The following is a 12,849-nucleotide window of genomic DNA, read 5'->3' as shown; positions in this document are numbered from 1 at the left end:
CTGCTGTTTGGTCAATTTGCATATTAGGCTTTTATTATATAGGATAGCTAAAGATCCTTTTTTACAAACAGGTCACATAAAAAGCCCTTCCTCACAGACCTATCCAGGAGAGGGAAGTAGCTGGGAGGAAAAGACCATCACTCTGAGACCATGGGGCTGTAGCCCAAGGGCAAAACACTGTCCTCCTCCACAAATGGGCTCACTCAGCCCCAGGCAGCAGTGGCCAGGGCAAGGAGCACCCTTCAGTGATGGCCATTGTCACAGCTGGGCCTGGCCTGATCCTGCCAGGTTACTCTCAGCCCTTCTCCAGGGAGCTTTTCTCATTGGAAACAGACCCAGAGGCTTCTGAACCCTTTCAGCCACACTCGGCACAATCAGGAAGGCAGGGATGGGGGCGGCAGGAACACAGATGAAGGAGCTATTTTTGAATGACTGGAAATAAAAGCTAAACACAGGTGTGTTCTTCACAAGTGGAAATGTTCCCAAATCCACAAGAATTCTTTATAAATAAACTAAAAAACAAACCATTTGAGTTGCCACATTTTATGCTAGTTTCCAGGGACACACACAAATAGTCCAGGCTTTTGCACATTATTGCAGGAATTGCGGAGGGCTTATGGGCACTTCCACTGAAAGTGTCTGACCCATTTTCTAGAAAGCTACAGAAAGTGATGATCTAGGGCTAAAAATTAGCACAGAACCTGTCCTGTCACACCAGCCACAACACAGAAAAGCAAGGCAATCACCTTAACTAACTGTGAAAGGAAAATGCAATGGAATTTGGGGTAAATTGAGAACCTCTAGAGCAAAAGCAATAGATTCAGAAAGCAGCAATTTAGGTTTTAGGTCTTTCATTTCAATTTAAATGTACAACAAAGATGCATATCCAAATGCACGTTGAACAAATGATAAAGCTGTTCACTTTACAACATCAATGGTACACAATCATCTAAATGAACTCGGAGTGATTCCTTAACTCAGAGGAAGATTTAAGAATCCTATATAATAAAGAGGTAATATGCAAATTGACTCTCATACCCTCGCACAAGATGGCCACCCCCATGTGGTCAAAGATGGTCACCACAAGATGGCAGGCAGGGGAAGGCAGTTGTGGGCGACCAGGCCTACAGGGGAGGGCAGTTGGGGGGAACCAGGCCTACAGGGGAAGGCAGTTGGGGAGGACCAGGCCTATAGGGGAGGGCAGTTGGGGGCAACCAGGCCATCAGGGGAGGGCAGTTAGGGGAGATCTGGCCAACAGGAAAGCAGTTAGGCATCAATCAGGCTGGCAGGGGAGTGGTTAAGCGGTGATCAGGCTGGTAGGCAGAAGTGGTTAGGGCCTATCAGGCAGGCAGGCGGGTGAGCAGTGGTTGGGAGCCAGCAGTCCCGGATTGTGAGAGGGATCAGGCCTAAACAGGCAGTCGGTCATCCCCCAAGGGGTCCCAGATTGGAGAGGGTGCAGGCTGGGCTGAGGGACACTGCCGCCCCCCCCCCCCCCAGTGCATGAATTTCATGCACCAGGCCTCTAGTTTTTCTATAAAGTTGGCAGGATTTGATAGACTCAGACTCCATTTCTCCCACTTTCAGCAGGCAAATTATTTATGGCCCATTTTTCCCCCTCCAAATTCTTATTGAAATCTCACCTACTGAGAATTCTGAACTATATCAGGTAGATTTTTCACCATCATTACCTATTTGATGTCATGGTGTTCCAGCCCCAGCAGCAAACTGGGCCCAGACACAAGAGCCCTTTCACTCCTGTTTCTAGGTCACAGAAAGAGCAGTTGGAGTTAAAGGAACAATTCCTAGGATTATAGGTACCATTCATTGGTGGACTCTTCCCCTGTGAGAGGCACTTTATACCCAGCATCTTAGTAAATCCTCATGGCAGCCCTGTGAGGCCAGCTTTATAGATGAGAATACTGACATTCAGAGGGGTTAAGTGACATTCCCAAAGGCCCACCACCAGGAGTGGTGTCACTGGGATTCAAAGCCCAGTTTTCCTGAGCTGGTGGCCTAGGTGGCACTTAACAGTTTAGCATGCTGCTTTCAACCAACTGGAATGCTAGGTCATTCATGGGAATAAAAGTTAAAACCTAGAGGAGCACAGGATGTATCAAGAGACCTGATGTCACAGAACTCATAAAATAATGATAAAAACAAAATGATAAGAGTGTAAAGGACTTTTTAAAGCAACAAGCTCACAATGGGCCTGAGTGCATGATACAGCATGAGTTAAGACTGGTGTATTACCAGCTGTTGAACAACCAGTTAAGTGGGCAGGCAGAGAGCATCCAGGCAGCAGGAACATGGTCTGGCTCAAGTTAGGGAGGACACACGAGCAAGATGGGAACATCCCAGAAGAGTTTGTTCATGTAGAACAGTGACATATACCAAAGCCAAAAGGCCAGACAGAGGCCAGACAGACTGGGCCAATGAGTACAGGATAATCAAATTGGGTTTTTTAAAAAGGAAAGTTACTAAACACTTTCTCTGGAGCACAGGGGTTCCATGAGAGGATAAAAAGAAGGGGCTGGGTGCTAGGGATGAAGTGGCCCTTGGCCTTTGGCCACCTCAGGGCTCTCCTCCAGGGCAGGTGCTGGGGGAGGGAGGAGGCCCAGGGAGGAGCAGCCTCCATCCAGCCTAGGCCTGGCTCTACTAGACAGGAAGTGGCAGGGATGTAGCAGGGCAGAATCCCTAGGTTCTGGTGTTGCTGATCTGGGGCAGGGGAAACAAGAGTCAAAATGATATGGACACTCTAGGCCTGAGGAGCAAGAACAGTGTGCAAGCCAGGACAAGGGCCACGTATATGGCAAGGAGGGCAAGGCCATGTTCTGCAAATGTAATACTGGTCTCCGTAAACTGCTTCACTTTCCAAACTGCTTCCTAATACATTAAGCTATGAAACCAGGGAAACTGGGTGCAAGCTTCAGTCACTCTTACCAGCCGCCTTCCACACATGCCCGTTCTTTTCTCTCTCCTAAGTGAATGGGACCAGGAGAGAGTCCCTTTCTGACTAAGCTCTTCAGAAAAACCTGATTCTTTTTATCAGACTGGATTTCAGGCTGGGAGGAAGGAAGGAAACAATCGAGAAGAATGTGCTCTCACCATATGTAATCAAATGACAAGGACCGGAACAGGATATGTTAAGGTAGGAACAGATGCGTTCTGATAAAAGACTGTACATGGGCTTTTTTCTTCTCCCCAAACCTTATTAAATATTACTGATACATCTGGATTTCAATTAAAATGAGACTGCCCCCTTCAAACAAAAACAGGAATATGAGCCCCGCACCCCCACTGTCAAGAATGGCAGTTACTGATTTTTCTGCTTGCTTTACCATCACAGGGAAAGTGCTCTCACCCTTTTTCTATATTTATGCTTTTATCAAAGTATATTTATGCTATTTATCAAAGTATTTGTATTATGCCTTATACCCTCTTAACAATTTCCCTGTCCCTAATGTTAGGTTAAGGGTGTGTTTCCAAATAGGAAGCTCCCATGCATAAGCAGCAGCCTAGAGAAGGCACAGCCTAGGGACCACAGGAAGGGCGGTAAAGTAAGAGAACCATTGGACCTCCTTGGCAGAAAGGAACAACAGGGCAGCATTTCGCCTCCTCTGATTTCCTCCTGCCATGGAAAACACCAAACACAGACAGAGATGCATTGAAATAAGTTTAGGGGAGGATATTTTACAGGTAAAAAGATGGACGAGTTCTTGGGCAATCATCAAAGCAGGGAATGGTTTGCTATTCCCAAAAGGTTCCTGTCCTTAACACTGTCTAGAATACCACTTTCATACGGAGTGGGTGACAGGGCCAGCTCTCTCCCTAAAATAATTTGACCTTTGGCAAGCTACTTAAGCTCTGGGGTCATTAGCTGCCTGGCATTGTTGGCTCAGGATCTTCGTTAAGTCCTCATATAAGGATATGTTTTTATTGATTTTAAAAATAGAGGAAGGGAGACTGAAAGAGAAAGAGAGAAGGGGAGAGAGAGAGGGAGAGGGAGAGGGAGAGGGAGAGGGAGAGGGAGAGGGAGAGGGAGAGGGAGAGGGAGAGGGAGAGGGAGAGGGAGAGGGAGAGGGAGAGGGAGAGGGAGAGGGAGAGGGAGAGCGAGAGGGAGAGGGAGAGGGAGAGGGAGAGCGAGAGGGAGAGGGAGAGGGAGAAGAGGGAGAGGGAGAATGATAGAGAGAGAGGGAGAAGGAGAGGGAAGAGAGAGAGAGAGAGAGAGAGAGAGAGAGAGAGAGAGAGAGAGAGAGAGAGAGAGAGAGATATCAATTGCCCCCTTTATGTGCCCTGACCAAGAATTGAAACCACAACCGTTTGGTGTACAGGACAATGTTCCAACTAACTGAGTCACCCAGCCAGGGCATTGCTCAGGCTCTTACACATACAACCTCTACAGTCATTTCTTAAAGGTAACTTCCTTGATTACAAAGGTAAATCAAACAACACTTTTTGGACACCCTTGGGGTAGGAAATCGGGGGGGGGGGGAGGGAGGGGGCGGGCAAGAAACATCTTGGTCCACTTCTTCTCAGTAATGGCCAGAGGCCATGGACCCAGGGCCTACTTCCCATGCTGGCCCCCTGTACTCTCTCCCCTCTCCCTAGACCCTCCACCTCTGTAGTCTGCCAGTGCTCTCAGGCCTACATCAGTACAGACAGCCATGATGCCTGTGCTAAGGGAATTACTAGGTGTACCGGTTAATAATGCGAATTGTTTTCAATAGATGGAGTTATGCATATGTTGATATATATGTGATTTGATATGTATGCTATTTTATTGTATTGACAGCAAGCTTCAAAACTTCCTATGTCAAATTTTCTGAAGGTATTAACATCATAGATATTTTTACACTTAAAAATGTCGAATTTCATGCAAAAAAAAAAAAAAGAGCATTTGTTGGCAGTTTTAATTCATTACTTTATTTTGAAGAAAAAGTTATCGTATACTCCAGGAAAGTTATGGTGAACATGCTCCATCTTAAGATACTTGTAAATTCTGGTTTAAACACTTTATTTTTTTTATTATTTTTTAAAAATATATTTTATTGATTTTTCACAGAGAGGAAGAGAGAGGGATAGAGAGTTAGAAACACTGATGAGAGAGAATCATCGATCAGCTGCCTCTTGCACACCCCCTACTGGGGATGCGCCCGCAACCAAGGTACATGCCCTTGACCGGAATCGAACCCGGGACCTTTCAGTCCCCAGGCCGACGCTCTATCCACTGAGCCAAACCGGTCCCGGCTGGTTTAAACACTTTAAAAGTGATGATTTCAATGTGAAAGACAAAGAACATCCAGGTCAACTGAAAAAGTTTGAAGACCAACTATTACAAGCATTATTGGATGAAGATGCATGTCAAACTCAAACACAACTTTCAGAAAGATTAAACATTGCTCAGCAAACAATTTCCGATAGTTTACCAGCAATGGGAAAGATTTTAGAAGAAGTAAAATGGGTGCCACATCAACTGAATGAAAGACAAATGGAAAACTGAAAAGTCATCATAAAAATGTTGCTTCAATGGCATGAAAGTCTTTTTTGCATTGAATTGTGATTCGCGATGAAAAGTGGATTTATTTTGAGAATTCTAAATGCACAAAATCATGGGTTGATCCAGGTCACTCATCAACTCTGACGCAAGGCCAAATTGTCTCAGATAGAAGACAATGCTTTGCGTTTGTTGGGATCAGGAAGGTGTGGTGCATTATGACCTTCTAAAACTAGGTAAAATGGTTGATATTGATCGCTACTGACAACAAATAATCTATTTGAACCACGCTTTGATCGTGAAACGACCAGAATGTTCCAGAAGACATGGCAAAGTAATTTTGCTTCATAATAATGCATCATCATACACTACAAAACCAGTTATACTTCAATTAAAAGATCTTGCCTGGGAAGTATTAACCCACCTACTGTATTCACTAGACCTTGCTCCTTCAGATTACCAATTGAACTAATCAATGTTTCTGAGCAGCACTTCAAAACATACAAAGAAGTGGAAAATTGGGTCTCTGAATGGTTTTCTTCAAAACAAGAAAAGTTCTATTGGGACAGTATCCACAAATTACCTAAAGGTGGGGAAAATGTGTAGCTAGCAATGGACATTACTTTGAATAAAGCATTTTTAATGTTTCTCTTGAAATTATCGTGTTTTCTTTGATTACAAAATCTGCCATTATCAACCGGTACACCTAGTATGTGTTCCCTGCCACTCACCTGCATATAAGAGCAAACCCACCAATATATCTTAAAGATGGTTCAGTTTTTCATCATGATTGACCATCATAAAATTCCTGTACCTCAGAGGAAAGGCTTAAATAACTTATCTTTCAACTATCTACTTGGTGAGAAACATTGCATGAGAGCATAAGCAGTACGTGGTCCAAGTCCTGTTAAGCTGCATCACTTCATACAGATTTTATAGCTCTCAGTATGTTTACAAGACTCTGCCCATAATGATAATAAAATCATTCAACCTTCTTAGCCCAAACAAGGCAGGCAAAATTCTCTCAAGCATGCTACCTGTCTTTGATCTGAACAGTAAACATTCTTTAAGTATGTTTTGCCTGTGAGGCATGACCTGCTTTTTGAAAGCGTCTCCTTGGACAAACCATGACCCAGAGGTTTGCAGCTAGGGCCACTGTGCAGTCTGGGCCCTCCAGCCATGCAGGGAACCTTCTGGGTTAGCCTTTGTGGGACAGATGTTTTCTGCTGAGCCCTGCAAATCCACAGCTCTCAGGCAAACATAATCTAGTTGATTTTTATTTTTTATTTAAAATTTTTTTTTATTGATTATAGTATCATATAATTGTCCTCATCCCCCCATTCCCATCCCAAACCCATCCCCACATGTGCCCCCACCCCCCTGTTGTCCATGGCCACTGGCTAGGCCCATATGCATGCACATAAGTCCTTTGGTTGATCTCTTCCCCTTACCCCACCCTCCCCTACTTTCCCTCTGAATCTAGTTGATTTTTAAATTCATTCATTCATTCACATAGATACACAGGACCTTGCCTGATCCAGAGAAAAGACACAAGAGTCTTCCTGAAGAGTTCAGGACCATGAAAATCTCAAGTTTCAAGGGTTAAAAACAAAGCTTTTCCTATCCAGTCAATGCCTCAAAGCAGTTCACAGTTTAGAAGGCAGGAGGGAACCTTTGTTTACCTTATTGATGAGAGTGACTATATCTCCTTCTTTGATTGTCAATTCATCATCATTCTGTGCCTCATATGGAAATATTACTTTGCAGTAATCCTTGGCTGTAAGAAGAAAAGAAAACACAACCTTTAAAATGCTTTATCTAATGAGCTGGCCCAGAAGAAGATTGTCTCTATCACATTAACTACAGGGAAGAGCACACTTACAAGATAGGCTATTACCACTGTACAAAGGGTCACCCTCAGAAAACTACTGAAGATTGCTCATCTTAGGCTCATGCATATTTATTCTCTTCATTGTTTTCTTGTTACAAATTATATGACGTCATGAAATGCCATTGACTGCTTTGCTTATTTCAGGCAGAAAAGCAAAAAGGTTTCCTTGGTCTCAGGAAAATATACCATTTTATATACTGTTTGGGTGCTTGCTTAAGCAGACATAATCTACAAACTGAGCAAAAAGCTTAAATTTTGCCCTTACTATCTCCTTCCACACATTGATAAATCAGAAATAGGGTATTTGTATGTGTTACAAAGCTGACATGGTACTCAAAACAATGAAAAAGACTCATGATGGCACATCTTAAGAGACTGATATTGATATATTTATATGTAAATATGTGCCAATCACAAATAGCCAACAAATACTGACCAAATGTTCTTTATACACCCATATGCCATGGCATCTCTGTGGGAACCTGCCTGTTTATATATGAAGCTACTCACCAGTGAGGATGTGCAGCAGCCCTTGCCAAAGAGGGAAAGACACAAAGGCTTCTCAAAATCAGTTCAAGTATGTCCTGAATTCTAGGCACCAATTCTAAAGACTAAATACATTTATAAGGTGTTTGGTAAATAAAGACCTAGAAAACTGGGGTTTGATGACGCAGACAGAATGTAGAATGAAAAATTCAAGGAGAATTTGTGTCTACTAGAACAGGTATTTATTATTCTGCATCAAAGTTAACAGTCCTAATGGTTTTAAATAGCCTTAGAGCCTGGCTAGTATGGCTCAGTAGTTGAGCATCTATTTTTGAACTAGGAGGTCATGGTTTGAGTCCCAGTCAGGGCACATGCCCGGGTCTCAGGCTCAATCCCCAGTGATCTCTGAATGCATAATAATCTGGCCATTCAGTGTATAGTGTGTGTGTGTGTGTGTGTGTGTGTATTAGAAGCCCGGTGCATGAATTCGTGCATGAGTGGGGGGTCTGGCCAGCCTGGCCAGGGGGAGGGGACATGGGCAGTTTGCTGGACTGCCTGCTGGTTGAACACCTGGTCAAGGAGACAATTTGCATAATTAGCCTTTTATTATATAGGATATACACTGTGTGGCCAGATTATGCATTCAGAGATCATAATAATCTGGCCACTCAGAATATATTTAAATGGCCTTAAATATTTCACCCAAATTAGTCTAGTTCTTGCAAACAGATCATCTGGAGCAATATACATACATATTATGCCTACTACAATTTATGTCACTAAAATGTATTATTATCCTTAATGTCACATGGTTATATATATAGTAAAGGTAATAAAAATTTGTAATACAGATACGCTATGGTCTAGGGTTGGTCTAGATAAGATAGGGAGGTGAAGAGAAGGAGACATAAGAAGACTCACTTTGTTCCTATGTAAATGCTTTTGCTTTCCACCCAATGACTCCAAGATATCAGTTACCTTCCCTATCCTAGTGTTGGAAACCTGTTGTCTTAGTTACTCTGGGTCCCATTAGCCTCACATTTTAATTTATTATGCTATATTAGAAAATAAGAATTTGTTTTTTTACTTCTGAGGCCTTTGGATCCTAATTCAGCAGTATTGAGAGACAAAATCATAATGTTGTTTTGGATGTACCAGTGGTTTTAAAATAATCAAAAATAAACATATAAAAAGGTATTAACCTTTGATTAACCATGATTTTAATTTTATAGTATATGGAATGAAGATGTTCTTCAAAAATTTATTGAGTCACCACCTTTAGATAATATTTTCAGTTCTTGGGCCTACAAGTCATTCCAACTACCCCTTATACCCTCACATTGAAGTAATAACCTAATGCTTGGAGAAAGGGAAGGGAGTAAAGAAGGATGGAAAGAAAAAACAAATATGAATAAGAACAAACTCAATATGGTGCAATATTGTTGTGGTGTTTTGGAGAAAGGCAGGATTATGTTAAGAAGAGAGCTCACAAAAGAGAGGCATTTGAAATGTCTTAAAAGAAGATTATAATTCCAAAACCTTTGGACATGGGAAGATATAAATATTAAATGAGTAGTAGACAGAGATGGAGAGGAAGGGAATAAACTAACTTCGGGAGCCACGCATTTTTTAGCTATTCATGAATTGGATGAGGTTAATTTATCTAAAATCAAACAGGAATGAATACACATGTGCATACATAGAAATAAAGGCACAACTTATCCAGTGATTGAGATGATTTTGTCTTTCTGTTTTTTCTTTAGGAAGATTTAAAAAATACTAATGAATTAGTATAAGACTGAAAACCTAGGCCAGTTCTTAAGTTCCCCCCCCCTTAGTCCTTTAAGAATCTTATAAAAAGCAATGACTCTCTCTTTATAGAAAAAGGAGAAAAACATAGACACATTCAAAGGTGTAGAGAAAATGTGTTCAATACCAGAGGGTTTAAGGACCCTGAAACCCTTGCCTAGTTCCAGATCAAGACTCCATGTACTAATTGATTACTGGCTTCCAATTACAGAAGCATGTTCTATTAAAACCACCAAGAAGTCCATAATTCACATTAACCCTTTATCCCCCCGCCCCCAAAGAAAAACCCAACACTTTATTTCAACCTATAAACTTCTAGAAATTTATATGAAATTAAAAACAGACTGTTTATGGAATTGAACTCACATGCCCACATCCGATGACTCCCTTCAGCTGGTTTTATAATCTATTCATATAAACAAACTAACAAAACAAATTAAAAAATAGCCTCAACTTAAAAAAAATAAAAGCAAAACAAACAGAATAAACATATCAGCAGGCTGAATATATATACACACACCAAGGAAATAAAATTAAATCCAGGACGATTCTCTGGGCTCAATATCAGGACATGAAGATAAAAAACCCCATGTGTCACAGAGTCTAGTAGGAAGCCTTCCAGAGGTGGAAAGTAACAGGTCACATCTAGAACTCTTTTCTTCTGGTTTACCAGAACAAAAGTAACAAGCTCAGTGGTGTTTATGTTCACCACCATCAAAATCTGAAATTCTTTCATTGAACTGACCAATACTATCTGAGACACTAGGGTTTCATAATCCCTTATCCAGAAGCCCAGGAGACAGAATTTTTCTGATTTCAGGAAGGGAATATTTTACACACACACACACACACACACACACACACACACACACACACATATATATAACAATATATATTCCCAGTGACCAAATGGCAGGATGACCAGAACAACTGGTCAACCAGTCGCTATAATGCACACTGACCACCAGAGAGCAGATGCTCAATGCAGGAGCTGCACCCTGGTAGTCAGAAGCACTCCCACAGTAGGAGTACCACTCAGCTGACCAGGATGAGCAGTGCTCCCACAGTGGACCCATCCCCGTAGGCCATGCCCCCACCAGTGCACAAATCCATGCACTGGGCCTCTAGTTAATATATAACATCTTCACCTGGGACCTGGGGCTGCAACCAACCATCAAATACATTAAAAGTCTGCAACAAATGAATGATTTGTCATCCCGACTGGAATGAATGAATGAATGACTAATAAACAAACAAATAAATACTATACATAGATGCATGTTGGTCCAGGACAAATATTACCATCCAAGTGATAAAACCTTTTAATTTTCCTGATTTTTGTCTTTTGAAATTGCAATAAGGGTGTGGACTTCTTCATGTTCTGGGAAAAGAGAGTTAAATAAGACTAGTATCTGGTTCTCGAGGAGAGGAAATGAGGCATGTAGACACAGAGCTCTTGACAAAGCAACAGATGAGAGCAATGCACGCAGCTTAAAGCATCAGAGTATCAGAAATGGGGAAATAATTTACCAAAGGACAGAATAAGAGTCCCTTCTTGGAGGAGCAAAATGTCACTGGGCTCTGAGCAACATTCTGGGACTTTGAGTGGAAGAGTAAGAGTCAGGGTTCCCAACCATTCCCAATGACAAGGTTGATGTGGGGCACCCATTCCTTCTATTCCTCCCTAGACCCCTCCCCTGGGGATCCCAATCACCAGGTCTGAGGTGGAAGCAGGAGTCACAAGCACCCTGGTGACGGTCCTCAGCATGGGAGCTTAAGAAAAATTAGTCTAGGTCAGTGGTCCTCACACCTGAGTGAGCATCAGCCCTAGGTATAGGACTTGTAAAAACAGAACCCTCAAGGTTTCTGATTCCCCAGGGCTGGGGGATCTCTACCAAGTTTCCAAGTGCTTCTGCTGGTGGTCCAGTGACCACACTGTGAGAGCCACTGATCTAGCCTTGAGTATCAGCAAAGATTCAATGCTAGAAAGGAGCAAAACAACTGAGGATATGGAGTGTGGACCAGTGGGTGGTGCTGCTAGGGCTGGGGTGCTGTGTGATTGATTGAGATCGGAAGTCCCGTCCTTAATCAGGGTCTGGGAATCCAGAGTTAGTGGGGAGGGATGGAATGGAAATGAGGTTTGCCATTCATTCAATAAATACGATCTGATTGTCTACAGTGAGCCCAGTGGCAGAGCTGCAGCAATGCCCTTGGGGAGCTTACTATAGTCTACACCAGCAGTTGGAAACTGGAGAGAGCTTGCTCCCCAGGGACACTGACAATACTTGGAGACACTTGTGGTTGTCACTGGGGAAGAGGAGGTGGTAAATGTTATTGACATCCAGTGGGTGAAGCCCAGAGATGCTGTTAAACATCCTACAATGGACACAGAATAGCCCCACAACGAAGTATGTAGTGGTCCAAATGTTAACAGTGCCAAGGTAGAGAAACCCTAGTCTACACTTAAATCCAGATAGGGAAGAGAAACACAATGCCTACATCACTATTTTGTCAATGCCTTCCCCCATGAAAAAGCTGACTATGACCCAAATCACAAGACCACCTCTAGTCTTGGATCCTGCTGGGAATGTGACTTTCAAATTATTTCACAATTATGAATCGACACCTTTTATTCTCTCGCTTTAAAAAGAGAACATTTTTTTTTAAAAAAAGAAAGGCATCTGACAAACCTTTCTGTTCTCTAGTACAGAACAGATCACAGCTGTTCTCAATGGCACCTTCTCCTGCTCAGATGAAGAGAAGCTCTGAGTCTTTGAGAGGAAGGAAATCCAGCGATAACACAAAGGAGCTAGCTCTCTCCTCTAACAGGCCTATATTTGGAATCCAGGTCTTCAGCAGCGCAGGCATGCTGGGCACCTTTGCAGGAAGGTGCTGAGAGGAATCTCGGGGTTCTCTCTAGTACTTTGCCCCACTCTGAATCTGGGCAGCAAGGTCTGAGTTGGGGACACTTGGTGAGAGATGCCTCCTAGAGAGAGGGGAAACCCCTGAGACACAGAGCCTGGGGGCTTCAGTACATATCAGGTATGGGAGGCACTAAAGCGTTGGGTAGGAAACACATTTTCAGTTGGATGTGCTCAAATATGAGTGGGCTTTGGGGAAGATAAGTGAACAAAAACACCTGTTCTAGAAAAAAAAAGAGAATAAAAGA

At 42.6% G+C, this 12,849-nt stretch overlaps 1 protein-coding gene across 6 annotated transcripts in view; it reads right to left on the bottom strand.

Moving 5' to 3' along the window:
• SH3KBP1 (SH3 domain containing kinase binding protein 1) overlaps nt 1-12,849 on the bottom strand; it is a 342,961-nt gene that overhangs the window by 86,936 nt on the left and 243,176 nt on the right. For all 6 annotated transcript variants that reach the window (XM_084869578.1, XM_084869576.1, XM_084869580.1 and 3 more), the window contains one exon: nt 7,177-7,271. In XM_084869578.1, coding sequence (XP_084725704.1) covers nt 7,177-7,271 — 95 coding nt within the window. The remainder of the gene's footprint in view (nt 1-7,176; nt 7,272-12,849) is intronic.

Source organism: Pipistrellus hanaki (assembly GCF_964339955.1).
Source record: "Pipistrellus hanaki genome assembly, chromosome: X".
Taxonomy (NCBI): Eukaryota; Metazoa; Chordata; class Mammalia; order Chiroptera; family Vespertilionidae; genus Pipistrellus; species Pipistrellus hanaki.
Note: the sequence above shows the minus strand (reverse complement) of the source record. Positions and strands in the feature narration are given on the sequence as shown.